Raw genomic sequence first — 18,705 nt, 5'->3', positions numbered from 1 at the left:
CTACCTGCATATATAAATTGCAGATACCAATAGAGACCTCAATATCAAATTTGAGGATTTCAGCCCAATCCCTTCACCCAATACAAAATTTAGTACTATTTAGTACTTTTCGTACAATTATAGTAAATACTTTCAAAACTACCTACCAAATACTACTATTTGGTACCTTTTGTACAATTTCTATATAATATAATAATAATTTGTATAATAATATTTCTCCTACCACCTTCATATCTCAATTCTAAATACCAATAGTACTGGTACTCTCGAATTGAGATATGAGGGTATACCATTTAGTACAATTCGCACACACTTCCAAGCCACCTTTATACAATAAACATACATTCCAAGCTCAATTCTCATGTCAAATTTCCCCAAGCTGTTACCACTATTCGTTCACATAATACCAAATGGTACCATTTCAGAAGTTTAGTACCATTATAGAACTTTTCGTTACCTTAAAGTTCAAAAAACCCTTTGGTTCATTTATCATGGACTGGAAATATCAGAATTCTAGCTCATTTCGTTTGTTCAATACAATGTGTTAATTTTTCAGTACATATCAGTACTTTTCGTAACCTTATTGTACGTATTTCTAAAAACCCAGTCTACTCACACGTCTACACACAAAGACTGGTCCTCGAGCAAAAATTCAAGATTCTAGCTTCAGCCATTTCGTCTAGGCATTGATTTTAGATCAGTCACTCAGTCAGTTAGTCAGTCAGTTATTTCACTCCGCTCGTAATAATCGACGGTGGCATCAGAACAAATGCCGAATATTATCGCGAAAATATTCTGGAGGGTGTATTAAAGCCTTGGGCATGCAAACATTTTGGCCGCCGACCTTGGACATTCCAACAGGACTCAGCACCATCGCACTCAGCACGCGCCAACCTAGAATGGTTACAAAATGAGGTTCCTCGCTTCATTTCCAGCACACAATGGCCACCAAAATCTTCGGATACTAATCCGTTGTGTCTGGAGTATTTTGGAAAGCAAGGTTGGGACTAAAAAATACCAAAGTGTCGATCACCTCAACCAAGCACTTCGCCGGGAATGGGCCAACATAATTCTAAAATTTTATGCTATTTCCGACATATTTTTCTTTCATTCAATAAAATTTTAAAATATGTAAACATTATGGCGTTTGACTTTGTTGCAGTTTTTTGTCACAACCTTAAGCAAATCAATAGATAGATACTTTCTTACTTGTTAGATTTTACATACTAAACATGAAGCAAGCCATTATGGCAACCCTGAACTACTCTAGTCAATACACAACACCAGACAACCCTTAACTTTTGGTGATATTCTGCTAAGTTGAGTTAGTGCGACTTTACGTCAGCCCTGTCTAGTTTGTTTCTCAAAGAAATATTGAAACTGTAACCAAACCGTAAAGAAACCAATTTCACCAAAAACAACTATAACTACACAGAAGAAACGCCAAAGTAAATCAAACTAAAATCTAACTACCAATAACAACAACAAATAAATACAAACACAAGAATTTCTAAGAAATTCTTAGAGACCGACGACCACAGCATAAGTGCCATCATATTGGCGCGTCAGAATTTAGTTTAGTTTTAACTCTTCAATCAAACGGTTGCCAGGAATATTAAGGAAATCAACGAAAACTTAAACACTTTTGAAAATTAAATAGACAATTGTTGTGGAATTAACAAAATAAAATAGAACGTTTGAAAGAAAAAACATTTGTGAAAAAGGTTAGCTTAGCATTTTTGCCATTGGAGTGCATTATCCTTTTTCGTGGTTATTGCCCTCTGGAAGAAACTAAAAAAAAACACAAATGGAATACATTCCCAACCACTGCAGAAAAATCGATAAACTTGCATGGTTATTATTTGTAATATTAATAAAAGTGGAATATTTTGTTGTTGTTGGCGTTGTGGCAGTAGACTTGCGTGCTAAGTGAGTGTGACACACATTGCCGTGTGAAATGACCAGTTGCACGAATTTAACAAATGTTCCTAATTGATGTCCATTTAAAAATAGAAATAATTTTAAATATCCTTTTTTTAAAATTGTGAACTATTTCTCGAAGAAAGATAACTGAAATAAGGATACTTACACAGTGCAACACAATAAACAAATGCAATATTCAACAACTTCAATGGAACTTTTTAAAAGACATCGGTATCTGATAAATAAGTTGTTAGAACGTTTCAACAAAGAAAAAACTGCAAGGAAAGATCAAAGGAAAGACCAGGGTCGACTACCCTACACCACTATGCCTATTTAGAAGAGCTCCCGCAACAAAATAGTTTATATTGAGAATTTAGAGAGAGAGAATTTATGAACCTTATTTGAATGCGAATCATGGCTTTAGAGTAGTCACAATTTAGGAACGGAAACGATTTTCAATAAATTTGTCGGAGGCTTTTATACCCCTAGTACAAAATAACATTGCTGTATATAGTGCCGGACCGAGTTTCACCAAATGGAAAAATACGGTTGAATATGAAACAAATAAAAAAGCCGTAAGTTCAGCCGGGCCTAACTTTGAATACCACCCATCATTTGGAACGAATTTGACAATTTTCAAAAAATAAAATCCGTTAAAAATTCTGTTAAAATCTTAAAAATGTAGCCGTTATGTTAGTATCTATACGAAGACGTGGACCTGCATAGGCAACTTTTGTCATAAGCCATTAGAATATTCAAATGCGAAACTTGACAAAAATCGGTGAATGATGTAGCTAAAATCATCAAAATACCGAATATAGGGAGGTACAATTATATGGGGACTATATGAAGACGTAGACCTGCACCGACAACATTTTTCATAGGCTGTAATATCCATTACGAACTTCAAATACAAAACTTGAAACAATTTCGGTGAATAATGTAGATAAAATCATCAAAATACCGAATATCGGGAGGTACAAAGACGTGGACCTACATAAATTTGAAACAATTCCGGTGAATAATGTCGCTTGAATCGTCAAAATAACGAATATCGGGAGTTGCCGTCATAATTGGGCTATACGAAGGCGTGGACCTGCACGAACAATTTTCTGTCGTATGCTGTAGATTCCCGTACGGAATTCAAATACCAAATTTGATACAATTATGCTGAATAATGTCGCTTAATTCACCAAAATACCGAAAATAGGGGGTACAATTATATGGAGGCTATACCAAAAGATGGACCTACATGGCCCATTTTCAATACCAAAAGTAAAATTTGAGAACAATTTTATCAACCTTCTTCATTTCGTTCGGAAGCTAGACTGATTTCCACATACGGATAGACGGACAGACAGACATAGCTAAATCGACATAGTTTTATGCTGATCAAGAATATCGGTTTTATGCTGATCAATACTTTGTGGGGTCTAAAATGTATATGTCGAGGTGTTACAAACGGAATGACAAACTTAATATACCCTCCATACTATGGTGGAGGGTATAAAAATCTATCCCTTTGGGCTGACATTACATATATGGTGGAAGATAACCGTAAAATCGGATGAAGATATGTATCGAAGGTATACAAAAACCTGAACCGATCTCGATAAAATTTGGCAGAGGTATTTTTGAGCTATACCCGATGTCCGGTATCAAATATTGTGGATTGCATATACACAGATGTGTATTGTTTGGAAAATTTCTTCTCAATCGGATAACAAATGCGCCCTGCATTTGTTCACAAAAATACATGGACAGACGGACGGACAGACGCGCATAAATCGACTCAGAATGTGAAGTAACTATGCGTCTATCTCCCTTCCTTCTCCATGTAACAAACAAAGGTATAAAGACATAATAATACCCTTACCACGATGTGGTGTATGGTATGAAAATAGTTAATATTCAACGGGACGTATGAGTCTTTTTATAATATTTTTTAGCTTATAACAATCATACGCCCCATTTCATACCTTATCATTTAATATTGATATCTGTCATACGAAGTTCCGTTAAATCCAATTTTGAGTTTTGCATTTTAGTGGGAAACTGTAATGAAGTCTCTAAAAAATCTAGTTGATATAATAGCATCTCAGCATTATAGATATATATAGTCTATTCGCACGAAATTTGTTTTAAATTCTTGAAGTCGACCGAGTAACATATGTCCGAATGTGTAATTGCTGCTAAAGATAATTCTGATACGATTTAGACCACTCTGAACCTGGAAACATTTTTATCAAACTTCAATCGTATTAAAATTTATGCAATATTGATTCACTGCTTCTATACAAAAGTTTAATATTTTGATCAATCTCAACTTTAATGAGAATATAATGACAGAATTTTTGCCAATATTAAATCTAATGTGAAAATCGGTCCAATTTTTTCATTTACCTCCCCAAAATGGGCCAATATTTTGAAAAATATAAATCTCTTATTGCCCGTACTATTTTGTACTATTTTCGCACATAAACAATTTTGGTATCACACTGATCGTCCGGTGCCTTCCCCACAACTATTCAAAATTTCTCCAGAAATGAGAATTTAAACCATAAAGAAAAGACAATGTCTATGTGAACCAAACAAAAACTTTTAACTACTTATCGTTTCTTTTCCATAAAAAAAAATTCTTAAATTAAACGAACCGAATGAGATAAGATAAATACATTATCTAATACATATATCATACTAGCAAGTGTCCGCTACTTCGTCCGCGAAAAGTCCACCTTCAATTTTTAGATTCATTCTAATATTCTTTTTAGTACCAAAAAATGCACGGTTTTTTTCAGTTTGACAACATTTTTTAATCAAAACTTTATACATCGTACTAAATTTTATATTATTCATTTTTTTTTCTTTTTCGGAAAAAAAAAATAGGTAAATGTTTGCCTTATACACCAAAAAGTCGTCAAAATCTTTCGTTTTCGAAGTTAAGCGAGGATAATATTGGTAAAAACCATTGCACAATGAACCTACGTCCAATTTTTCTGCCCGAAACTATTTACACGTCTCCCTAGAAACCAACAGTGACCTCAATATACAATTTTTGAATTTTTGCTCTATCCCTTTACTCAATACAAAAATTAGTAAAGTTTAGTACGCATATCTAAAACAATCTATATTTCTCTATTCTAGGCACCAATAGTGATACAATATTAGTATCACTATTGACTCCAACAGTGACATAAATATTATATTTCAGGATTTCACCTAAATTTCTTCACCCAATATAAAAATTTAGGACTATTTAGTACTTTCAGCACAATTATAGTACACATTTCCAAAACCTCCTCCATATCTCAATCCCAGATATTAACAGAGAATTTAATTTCAAATTTCGGAATGCCAGCTCCATCCCTTAATCCAATACCGAATTTAGTACCATTTAGTCCTTTTCATACAAATATAGAACGCATTTAAAAACCATCGCCAAATCTGTACGCGGATACCAACACTAATCTAAATATTAGATTTCAGAATTGTGTCTTTATCCTTTTAACCATGACCAAGTTTAGTACCATTTAGTGCTTTTCGTAAAATTATAACAAACATTCCGAAACCATTTCCATATACCAAAGCTAAACTCAAGCAAGCACTATCTGTTCACCCAATACCAAAATGTACCAATTACAGTACTATTTAGTACTTTTCGTGCACTTGTAGTGCAAAACGTACACTTTATCACTCAACATTTCAGCCTTAACCGTTCACCGTAAACCTGAAATGTTTATTTAGGGTCAGCTTATGTATGTCGAATGGAAATGAATGAAAATCACCATTTCTATATGTTGTTTTCAAAAACGGACACCATTTTCCAATTAGAGGTGAAATTTGGTATTCAAACAAAAAGTTCGTTTTTCAAATGTAGAAGCCAATGTTTATTTCATAAAAAAAAACAAGTAAGTCGAGCGGGGCCGACCGTTAAATACCCTACAACACTATAATAAACGATACTGTTTATATAGGCGAGATACTCGAAAGAATTCCACAAGATATTGTGACAAATAATAAAAGAAAACCATCATGTTTCGTTCTTTAATTTTCGAATAATAGCAACTTAAACGAATTGGCTCATTTCCAATTTATTGGTAGATGTTGCACGTAAATGGTCTTCCTAGATCTGGAACCAATATTTCCCAAAGACCTATAATCTCTCAGAAGTGGCAAAAGATTAACATTTATTATTGTTTTTTGACTGAAACGCATCTATATGAGATACAGACATTTGATTATATTCTTCAACGAAATCAGAGTTAACGAAATAGTCAGAAGTGCGTCTTTCCTGTATTTGTGAATTCTCCAAAAATCACTGGAATCGACATTTTCGTATTTTGTCTACAAAAGTTGGCAAACTATTTCACACATTGAATATTTTTGGATGGCCATCCGAAACTGCTTGGCTTTTGCAATGTGCGGTAACCACCATTCAAATGTGCGTGAGGATTGGGCGATAATTACGACCTGCCGACAATTTTGCAGTTTTTTTGGTCCATTTCAACCCCTAAATATATGGCGATCATCTCCAAAAAGAGTAGGCTTCTATTCTGACCCTCATCTTATCCACATGCAAAATTTCGTAAGGATCGGGCCATAAATGAGATCTGTATATGATATCTTGATATCCTAACTACTTAGTTTTGTTAGCTGTAGAAATATTACCAAATGTTTAATTCAAAATGAAAATATGCCAAAAATATGACAAAATTGAAAAAATATGAGAAAATTTTACAAAATCAATATTTTCATCTTTAGAGAGATATGTTTATGCGATTTTTTAGACGTTTTTTTTTCCTGCCAAGAGGCCATTCTGAATTAATGAGAACTGTCGAAATCAGTTCAGCCGTTCTCGACATATAAGAGATCTTTCAAGCATATCCCCTTTGATAGACATATATATCGCACATATTTTGCTATATATCCGATTTGTTGGATAATAACATCAATGTAAAGGTCAGAAGTAACCTTGGGATAGCTTTGTGATTTCGCCGGGATTTAAAATATTCACGGTTCAATGAAAAATTTTGATTTTTTTCAACACAAAAGATATGGTATATTTTACCCGCTAAATATTATCCGATGACCACCCAAATTAGTAGGCTTCTTCCCCGCCCTAAACTCTATCTACATGCGAAATTTCGCGTCGATTGGTCTATAATAGCGACCTGCATAGCTACTGCAAAATCCGACATTTTTTCAGTATTTGGTCCATTTCAACCCCTAAACATTTGGCGATCATCTCCAAAAGCAATAGGGTTCTATTCTGGTCCAAGCCCCACCTACATTCTAAATTTCGTGAAGATCGGGCCATAATTGCGACCTGTAGAGTGATTACAAATTAACATGGACAGACGGACATACGTAGCTAGATCGACTCAGCTCGGCGAGCTAGGAAGATCCATATATACTTTCCTATGTGGGAAACCAATATTTCGAGGAGTTACATATTTTTTGGCCCAATCAAACTTATAATACCCCCAACACATAGTGTTGTAGGGTATAATTAAGATATGCAGTTAATAATAAACATGTAAAAAAATAAGTTTGAATAACCTTAACCATTTGAAAAAAATTTGAATTTCTCAAAAATTTCAGTTGAAAATTACCATGAAAATGGGAGTTACCATTATATAGGGGCATATACGAGGACGTGGACCTGTATATGACATTTTTGTTATAGGCCATTACGAAACGAAAATAATTCCGGTGAATAATATCGCTAAAATATCGAATTTAAGGAGGCACAGTTATATTTGGTGCTACACAAAGACGTGCATATTTCTGTCTTAGGCGCGTTTCGCCGGGACAAGGGCCCTTGTAAGCCATCATCCACACCAAATATGCCTGATGAGCCGCTTAACCAACGGCGAAACGCGTCGCATAGTGGTGAGTGTGTGATAGTGTCTATCTGGCTTTCCTTTTCACTGCAAATTTCAGATCATTAAGCTCGTCTCGAAAGAGAAAATTTTTTTTCGATTGAATTCTAGGCCGTTTGATGAATTCCAAGGACCCAATGAGCAAAGACAAGTTTTTTGTTCATGATCGACCGACTTGTGTGCCAACTGTTTAAGCAAAATACGATATAAATATATACGTTATAATGACGTTTCTGAAATTCCCAATATCATAGAACGACAAGGTATGAAGAGTTGATCTTTAACGGCGTGCACTGATTTTTTCACATTTTCTACTGATTTCAGGAGAAATACTTTAGATTTTCATCATTTCATAGAAATGTTATTCAAATCACTGTGGTGGCGAAGTTTCTCTTCGTCAAACTTATATTTGGAGTGACTGCTATCGGCATTCTAAATAAAGCCTCTTCTTGTACCCCCAAATAGTGATTGAATAAAAATTAATAACTCAATTTATTTTCCTTGTTTCCAATCCACAATTGTTTGAGAAATAATGACTTTTCTTTGGAATTCCAATTTCATGAGCACAAACTCTTCGCTTTATCGAAAAGGAACAGAAAAGAAATTCCAAAAATTCCTAGTAAATGATAAGAAATCTTTAAACTGTATTACAAAGAACAATAAGAAATAAACGCGATGTTTATATATATTTTTTTGTAAACATAATCACAAACAAGAAACTTCATCATATTCCTTCCTTATTTCATCAACACACCTCTTTCTTATTTTTTGTTTAAGAGCATTGGAAAAATTACAACATTATCCGATTTGATGGTTTTAAAAATACATCCACACCGGATCAGGACAAGGATTTCATACGAGTAGCTACAACAAACAGTTGTTGGAATTTTCCAATACCAATTGGAACCATAAAATATATCTGTGTTGGTTGGTTTCCACAAAAGTTATGGCTGTATGTAAATTTATTTCCATTTTTAGTTTTACTATTTTAACTGAGCTACCATCATAGGGCAAAGTGTTGTAATAATTATTATCACGAACGCTCAGTGATTACCCCTGGTCATAGGCACAACAAATGATTTTACAACAATTGCATATATGAATATGAAATTAGCTCTGTCTTGGCAGCTACCTTAAATTATTGTTCTTCCGGCACCATGGAATTTAGTTGCAAAAAAGTTTCATTATCATTTGTACTTAAGGATATAGAAAGGTATAAATGTCAACAATGTGGGACAGTAGGCCAAGAAGTATTTATGTGTGTTTTACATATTTTTAGAATTTTAGAATATTTTTTAGAAAATCGATCTTTTTATAAGAGAAGGTGTCCTATGTAAGAGTACCCCTCCAAGAAAGAAGATCTTGTGTTTTTTCAAGAACTACATGATGCCTGAGTCTATAAAAGACTCCCAGAAAGTTATTTAAATAAGGAAACCATTTAAAAAGGATATTTGCTAATATATGACCCCCATAAAGCATTCTGATCATAGAAAGTTTATGCAAATATATATAAAATATCTTATATCTATAAAAATCACGCTATTTACTGAAAATCATCTACAGAAGTCACCTAAGAAGACCCTCAAAATTAAAAAAAAAAAAAAACAGATTAAAAGTATAAGATTATCTCAGCTTATTAAAATATATTTATACCCTAAAACACTATGTGTTGAGGATATTATAAGTTTGATTGAGCTGAGTCTATCTAGCTATGTCCCTCTGTCCATGTTAATTTGTAATCATTCTACAGGTCGCAATGGCCCGATCTTCAAGAAATTTAGAATGGAGGTGAGGCTAGAGCCAGAATAGAAGCCTATTGCTTTTGTAGATGATTGCATAATATTTAGGGGTTGAAATGGACCAAAAACTGAAAAAAATCCTGATTTTGCAGTTGCTCTACAGGTCACAATTATATACCAATCGACGCGGAATTTAGCATGGGGCTAAAGCTTAGGGCTAGACAGAAGCCTTCCAATTTTGATGGTCAATCAATGGTGGTAAATCAATGGTGAAATATTAAATGAGTGAAATAGCCCATAACATTTGTGTTAAATAAAATACAAAACAAAAGGAATGGCTCGACTTCTTCCATCTTGTGTTAGTAGAAATATTGACATGTGCCGAGTTTGTGGGGGAAGGATATATCCCATCTTCGTACCAGATCTTTTGTTAATAAAAATATTGGGATGTGTGAAATTTTAAGATAATCGGATGCGTATTCCGGATTTCATGATAGATATAATTATTCAAAATGTTGACCCTTTCTCTCAATATATCTATAAACGCAATACCTCATGTGAAGATGGTAGATATGGGTCCACTTATTTTAGTACCTCCCCCACAAAGGGACAAATTTTTGAATAACCAAAAGCTAATAAAACGCAATATAAGCATCCGATTCTGTTGAAATTTCACACAGCTCAATATTTTACTAACACAAGATCTGCTTCCTTCACATGATATGGGATATGTGATAATTTTTAGAAAATTTTGAAACATGCGTCATCTAATATTGATAAAAATATTGGGATGAGCAAAATTTAAAGAAAATAAAACATCTATTACCAATTTTAATCAAATTTTGTGGGTGAGGTACGACTAGGAGTGAGCCCGTAAATTCTATGTTCCCATTTGATCTTTAGTTTAAAGAAATATTTAGATATACCAAGTTCGAATAGAATCGCTGATTTGTTTTGAAAGTTATATAAATATTTAAAATTGATATAAATATTTAAAATTGTGGTCATTTGTGGGGAGGTGCCAGGAGGGGTTTGTCGATATATATCATCTTCACGATCATCTTGCGTTGATAAAAATACTGGGATGTGAAAAATTTGAAGTGAATCGAAAGCTTATTTCTCATTTTATGAGAGTCATAATTATTGGAAATGTTGACCCGTTGTGGGGGTGGGGTTATCAAAAGGATTGGCTCGACATTTTCCATATTGTTTTAGTAGAAATATTGACATGTGCCGAGTTTGTGGTGGAAGGATATATCCAATCTTCGTACCAGATCTTTTGTTAATAAAAATATTGGGATGCGCGTCGTTGGGATCGTAATGTTATTATCAAACTTAGATCGAGTTCGGAGATGGGAAACATTTACTTTTCCTGGTGTCTTCGCCACAAAATTTAAAAAATTTTAAATAAAATAATTTACCTCATAGAAAGCGAAAAGATTTTTGTTTATCTTGGTCAGGTGAGAAAATGGACAATATTAGCCCACTCATTCGAGTCTTGGAATAATTATAACTCTTATAAGACATGAAATAAGAGTCTGATTTTCTTCAACTTTCACACATCCCAATATTTTTAGTAACGCAAGAACTGACGTGAAGATGGAATATATCGGTCCACTTCTTCCAGATGGAAATGAAGATGGAATATATCGGTCCACTTTTGACCCTTATAACGGGTCAAAATTTGGTAAAGCCATGAAGAATATATTAGTTCACCTCTTCTGGTACCTCTCCTACAATGGGTCAAAATTACAAATAACAATGAAGGGGCCCATGATTCCTTTGAAACAAAGCACATCGACACTTTCTGGTACCTCCCCCACAACATTTTGAATAATTATATATCTCATAGAATGCAAAAAAATCATCTGATTCCTTTTAAACATCTGATACCTTCCAAATTTCACACATTCCAATATTAATACCAACACAAAATCTGGGATGTAGATTATATATATATTTACCCATCGCTTTTGGTACCCCCGCAAGGAGTCAGAATTTTCAATATTTATAACTCTCATAACTTGCGAAACAAGTCAACGATTCTTTTCAAACTTGGTATGTCTCAATATTTTTCACAACCAAAGATCTGATGTGAATATGAAATTTATCGACTAACTCCTTCTTGTAATTCCCCACAAGAGTTCAACATTCTAATTATTCACATAAAATTGGAAATAAATGTAGATTTCCTTTAAATACCGGTATAAAATGAAGTGGAATCCTTCGGTACACTATATCTGGTACCTCATGCATATTTCAATATTTTCCAAAAATTATCATATAAAGTGAAGGAGTTCAAATTGGTTCAATAGTTTGAATAATCATAACGCAAGTCAAAATATTTAAATAAACAGACATTGGCTCAGGGAATACATTTGTAAAAAAAACCGACTGATAGTTTCGAACTTGTTTTCTATATCCCGATTTTAGACAATATAAGTTAAGGTCAGATGTGCCAAATTTATGTACTAGAGATTTCGTTGAAAAAAGACTTTCAATATCAACAAGTTAAGTTCGGCCGGGCCGAACTTTGAATACCCTCCACCATTTGGAACGAATTTAGAAATTTTTAAAAAATAAAATCCATTAAAAATTCTGTTAAAATCTTAAAAATGCTGAATATATCCGTTATATTGGGGTCTATACGAGTGGGCCTACGTAGGCTTTGTTTGTCATAAGCCATTTACATATATGAATTCCAAATTTGAAATAAACGTTGAATAATGTAGCTAAAATCATAAAAATATCGTATATAGGGAGGTACCGTTATGTCGGAGCTATACGAAGACCTGGACCTGCATACTCAATTTCCTGTCACAGGCTGTAGCATCCATTACGAACCTCAAATACGACATCTCAAACAATTCGGTGAGTATTGTACCTGTCTTAGGCTGTAGTATCCATTTCGAACTTCAAATACCAAATTTGAAACAATTCAGGCGAATAATGTCGCTAAAATCATCAAAATAATACGGAATATCGGGAGGTACCGTTATATGGGGGCTATATGAAAACGTGGACCTACATGGGCCATTTAGGAACCTTCTGCCTACTGGCAAAATAAACATTTGTTCAAAATTTTAGCCTTCTATCTCAATTCATTCGAAAGATAGCGTGATTACAACAGACAGACGGACATCGCTAAATCGACGTAGAATTTTACGCTGATAAAGAATATATGTACTTTGTTGGGTCTGACATGAGTATTTCGAGGAGTTACAAACGGAATGACAAAGTTAATATACCCTCCATAGTATGGTGGAGGGTATAAAAATGTTCGCGAGATGAATGGAAATTCTGGAATTTTTCACAGAAAAAATATTGTCCATTTCACTCGCTAAATGTAATCCATTATAATCCAATGGTGAGCATATACACTGTCATAAAATCATTTGATCGCCTGCGCTCGGCGAGAGAAGAAGATCCATATATAACGTCGTGGATATACAACCACTAATTCGAGGTGTTGCAAACATTTTGCCCCAATCAATCCCACCCAACAAATACTGTTGTAGGGTATAAAAAATAAACATTCTAACAGATGTAAAAACTATACATCCTAAAACCATAAAAACTTACCCCGAATTGACAACAACTTCCGCATAACCATTCGATACAATCTATTATGCAGATAATCACTTTGTCGGTGGTTACCTAAGACTTTAACAAAAATATCATTTATTGTGGTATTTGTTGAAAATTTGCCAAATGTTCATTTCAATTTGAATTTATTTAGCCGTTTGACATGATAATTGTTTTGTTTGCCTAAAGAGACCGGCGTTTTCATAGGCAACCTTTCAACCGTCTTTACTCTCGAAATACTTTTAAGCCTTTTTCTTATTCAATTTTCCTAAAGAAAAGGAAAAACAAAAACTAAACTCAACCTCAAAGGAAAGCGATAAAGGAATGTATTTAGGGTGTGGGTGCGTAATTCTTCGTTAACCATGCGACACCGACTCTGTTTAACGACGACAACAAAACAAACTTTTACTTTCAGTTACTTTGGTAAGGAGCGGATATGTCACTCTTTATAAAATAAAATAAAAAACGTAGCGAAGAAATTGGGTCGGAAGTGAAATATTTTTTCTTTTCTGCATGTGAGAGTGAATGTTAAGCGTATAACAAGGATTCTTAAGACTATAAATTTACACCATTTCCAAGTCGCATAAAAAATTTAATGAAGTGTGATTTTTTCATGGAGATAAGTTGTACGTGGACAAATGTTCTGAGTCTTAATTCTGCAATAGAGAAAAGTTCGGAAGGCATAATTTTTCTATACGGAGAAAAGTTCATCCGCTATGAATTTTTCTATACGGAGAAAAGTTCATCCGCGATTAATTTTTCTATACGGAGAAAAGTTCATCCGCCAATAATTTTTCTATACGGAGAAAAGTTCTTCCGCGATGAATTTTTCTATACGGAGAAAAGTTAATCCGCGGTGATTTTTTCTGAATGGAGAATATACACATTTTTCCGGATAAACTTTTTCCAGAAAAGGATATTCATCGTGGACATTTTATGCTCAAAGAAAAGTTTATACTAGATCAATTATTTGTCTGCAAAACTTTCATTCAGGAGGAAAGTACATCCTATTTATTATACCCTCCACCATGGTATGGAGGGTATATTAAGTTTGTCATTCCGTTTGTAACTCCTCGAAATACACATTTTAGATCCCACAAAGTATATATATTTTTGATCAGCATAAAATTCTATGTCGATTTAGCGATGTCTGTCCGTTATTCACCGGAATTGTTTAAAATTTGTTATTTGAAGTTCGTAATGGATATAACAGTCTATGACAGAAAATTGTCTATGCAGGTCCATGTCTCATATAACGGTATTTTGATATTCGGTATTTTGATGATTTCATCTACATTATTACCTATTTTTTTAAATTTCGAATTTGAATATTGTAATGGCTTATGACAAATGTTACCTATGCAGGTCCATGTCATCGTATAGACTCTAATATAACAGCTACATTCGGTATTTTTAAGATTTCAACAGAATTTTTAACAGATTTTATTGTTTTTGAGAATTACAAAATTCATTCCAAATGGTGGAGGGTATTCAAAGTTCGGCCCGGCCGAACTTACAGCTTTTTTACTTGTTTTTTGTAAGAGAATGCTCCATCAGAATGAATTTTGCCACAAAGATATGATCCTTCATTAAATTAGAGAAGAGTATATTTTCCTATGGAACAAATTACATCCAGAATGAAATATTGAGAAAAATTTATTTATTTTTAACCATCCTATATAGGATTACAATTCATCAACTTAAATGAAATGTCCCAGAAAAAGTTTACCAGCCATATAATTTCTAAATGAAATGGTGTAATATTTTATTACTGCAGTTGAAATTTCCACACCAAAATAAAAGTTTGACTTTTTTTTTGGGTAAATTTCCATAGCTATTTATTCTCCGACCAACTTTGTTAGTAACTCTGTCGTGCGGAGCATTTCACACGTGGTTGGGCGTTCAACAAAGTTAAACACAAAAGTATTTGATTTACATTTTCTTTAATGAAAAATGTAACAATTGCGAAAAGTGATTTTATGCAAAGGAAAGTGATTTCGAATTTAAGTAACTTCAAGTTTAAATTATGTGTCTCTTGAATTTAAAAAATATTGCAACAAATTTATCGATTTTTCTGCAAAGAACTGGGAAAAGTTATTTAATTGAAAACAAAGTAATTTTTTTTTGGGTTTATAGTAAACGAAATTTCGACAAAATAATTAAAGTTGTGCAAATTTGTTTGGGAAAATCCCAAAGCTTTTGGCCAAAACGTTCCAACGTTGTATTACCGGCATTTTATTGAATAGTAGTTTTAAGTTAAACAGCACCACAAAATGGGTGATACGGATGCGGTAAGTTTTGGCAATATGTTAGAGTTATTCATTTACATCCACAGCATATGAAATGCACATTATAATTTTGTAGATACTCACATATAAGTTTATAAAAGCAATTTAATAGTATTGCCATTGAAACATTTAAATTAAAGCTGAGTATATTTTTACAATTGAACCGTGTGAAATGAAATTCATTTTTCAAATGTACAAAAAAATATATTTTTGTTTTTAATAATTAATTTTTTAATATTTTTTTCGAAACGTATTTGAACCAGATCAATTTGCAGTATTTGTAATCAAAAAATTCACATGAGTGGTTTATTTACGAACTTATATTGAATTGTTCATAACGTGGATCAAAGGTGATATAAAGAAAAGTAAAATAAAATTAATATATTTTATGATTTTAAAATATATTTCAATTCCACACTCACAATTTTCTTCTATTTCAAATATTATAAAATTTAAAGTAAACTGTGCCGACTTTATTAATTGCGTATTAAGGTTTAGAGCGGTTTAAATTTCAAAATTAAAACTAACCTGCGAATGCTATACCTTAATCGATTTCCACTAAACTTGACTGAGGTATATAGACTACTTGTTATGACTTTCAGAATACGTAATTATAAAATCGTATGACACAACTTTATTTCGTCAAATGTACCGTCATTGATATATTATTTATATAAAATTATAGGGAAAAAAAATATGGAAAAAATATGGAAAAAAATGGAAAAAATATCCCAATTAGAACCGATCTAGACAAAACCTTTCGGATGTACCCAATATCTTGTACCAGAAATCCTTTTTATGGAGTGCATAATACGGATTTGGGTGACTTAGATATTAAATCGGATGAAACATATATATGGGAGCTATGGCTATATCATAAGCGAAATTTAGCATCCTATTTGGGCTAATATTACACATTTGGCGCACAATAAACGTGAAATCAGATACAGATATATATCGGAGCTATATCCAAATCTGAACCGATCTCGATAAAATTGGGCAGACGTATTTCTGAGCTCTATCTGATATCTGGTACCAAATAGCACAAATTTCACAAATTTCAATAGGTCTCGTCCTTGTTTTAAACAAATCATCTGGGCAAAATTTAATCACAATCCAGCAATAAATGCGACATGCATTTTGTTCACAAAAATGACGGACGAACATGTATAAATCGATTCTGAATGTGATTCTATGAAGGTCATCAAAAGGTATACCTCGTTTCATTTGCCTGTTACAAACAAATCCACAAAGACAATAATACACAGTGTGGTGTCGAGCAAATTTGGGGAATCAAATGACATTATATGATGATGACATATACTTTTAAAAATTTGTTTGTAACCGTAAATGCTATTGCATACAACTCCGCTTCAGAATGTGGCTAGAACATAACAAGTAAAATGCAGCTAAGTTCGGCCGGGCCGAACTTTTAATACCCTCCACAATTTGGAAGGAACTTGAAAATTCACAAAAAAAAATCAAAAAAGTACCGCTCAAATGAAACCCGTTATATGGGATCTATAGGAAGACTTGGACATAGGCTCTAGTATCCGTTATATGGAAGCTACACTGCATACGACATTTTTTGGCAAAGGCTGTAGTACCCATTACTAGCTATGAATACGAAATTTGAAACAATTCCGGTCTATAATGTTTTAATATTTTTTTAAATATTTATTTATATTTTTCATTGTATTTTAAATGTAAGCCTTGAGCCAAAGTTATAACTCGCACTCCATAGAAAAGATATTTAGTACAAGAGGTCAAGTATAGCATACAAATATCACAGTCAAATTAAGTGGTAGCTCTACCAAACCAAAAAGGATTATGTTCGGGCACCGTAAAATAACTCGAATGATGAATATACCTGGATTTTCCTTCACAAACATATTCGAAACTGTTCAGTCATTCAGAAGTCGGGCACATCATGGAATAATTATTACAGAAAGAAGCAAACCCCAGCTGATTTCACTCTATGGTATTGCTAGTGTCAATTTCGGTATGACTTTTTGTGATTTAATTATTTCTTTGTATATACAATTATTATTTCTTGATATACAATAGGTATACACATGGTATAATAAAAAGGTAAGGTAGAGCAATTTTTACAATTTTTTTCTAAGTGTGCCCGACTTCTGCCAATTTTGTGTATGTATTTGTTGTTTTGAAAAATAAGAAAAAAATTTTCAAAATCAATGATTGGAAGAAACTTAAATTGCGGGGCGCGCATTAATAATATTAACGAGATTTACCATGGAATTGAAAAATTGAACACTCAGGACCATATTTCTAAAAGAACATCCAGGCATTTCATTCATCTTTCGCGTTATTTGACTAATTTTAGAAATGAACAAAAAATATCAAATAAATGAAAAAACTTGTTGCCTATAATTTTGAATAATTCTGACAGGAAGCGGGCATAGCCTCAGGGTTGTATTTCTGCAGTTTTACGAAGCTGTTGTACCTTCTTATTGTACCATGGGTATACACCTTTTTAAAATGGAATTTCACTGCATGAAATGTCAAAATATTTTTTTTAAATAATTATGGAAACAAGTAAAAAAGCTGTAAGTTCGGCCAAGCCGATCTTTGAATACCCACCACCATCTGAAACAAATTTGACAGTTAAAAAAAAATCTGCTAAAAATTCTGTTAAAATCTTAAAAATGACGATGTGGACCTGCATTGGCAACTTTTGTTATAAGCCATTGCAATATTCAAATGCGAAACTTGAAAAAAATTCGCTGAATACTGTAGCTAAAATCATCAAAATACTAAATATAGGGAGGTACCGTTATATGGGGGCTATACGAAGACGTGGACCTGCACAGAAAATTAGCTGTCTTAAGCCGTAGTATCAATTACTTACTTCAAATACCAAATTTGAAACAATTCCGGTTAATAATGTCGCTAAAATCATTAAAATACCGAATAACGGAGGTGCCGTTATATGGGGGCTAAGCGGGGGCGTGATCTGCACAAACAATTTTCTGTCATAGGCTGTAGTATCCACTACGAACTTCAAATACCAAGTTTGAAACACTTCTGTTGAATAATGTCGCTTAAGTCAACAAAATACCGAAAATAGGAAAGTACCGTTATATGGGGGCTATACCAAACCGTAGACCTACATGACCCATTTTAAATACCAAAAGTCCTGCAGATATAATATACATTTGAGTAAAATTTTATCAATCTACTTTATTTCGTTCGGAAGCTGGAGTTATTTTCACAGACGAGTAGACGGACAGACGAACGGACATCGCTAAATCGACATATAATTTT

At 33.2% G+C, this 18,705-nt stretch overlaps 1 protein-coding gene across 11 annotated transcripts in view; it reads left to right on the top strand.

Moving 5' to 3' along the window:
* LOC101897808 (microtubule-associated protein tau) overlaps positions 1–18,705 on the top strand; it is a 143,482-nt gene that overhangs the window by 72,903 nt on the left and 51,874 nt on the right. For 3 of the 11 annotated variants that reach the window (XM_020036599.2, XM_059126979.1, XM_059126984.1), the window contains exons 1-2: positions 1,327–1,448; positions 15,266–15,420. The exons of 4 other annotated variants lie outside the window; for them this stretch is intronic. In XM_020036599.2, coding sequence (XP_019892158.2) covers positions 15,403–15,420 — 18 coding nt within the window. In that variant the 5' untranslated portion in view covers positions 1,327–1,448; positions 15,266–15,402. Of the gene's footprint in view, positions 1–1,325; positions 1,449–1,614; positions 1,725–15,265; positions 15,421–18,705 lie in introns of those variants that run through there. 4 more of the 11 variants (XM_059126981.1, XM_059126982.1, XM_059126983.1 and 1 more) reach the window with 4 other exon arrangements.

The sequence above is a fragment of the Musca domestica genome, unplaced genomic scaffold, assembly GCF_030504385.1.
Source record: "Musca domestica strain aabys unplaced genomic scaffold, Musca_domestica.polishedcontigs.V.1.1 42, whole genome shotgun sequence".
In the NCBI taxonomy this organism is placed as follows: Eukaryota; Metazoa; Arthropoda; class Insecta; order Diptera; family Muscidae; genus Musca; species Musca domestica.
The sequence above is the reverse complement of the archived record's forward strand: the minus strand, read 5'-3'. Positions and strand labels throughout refer to the sequence as shown.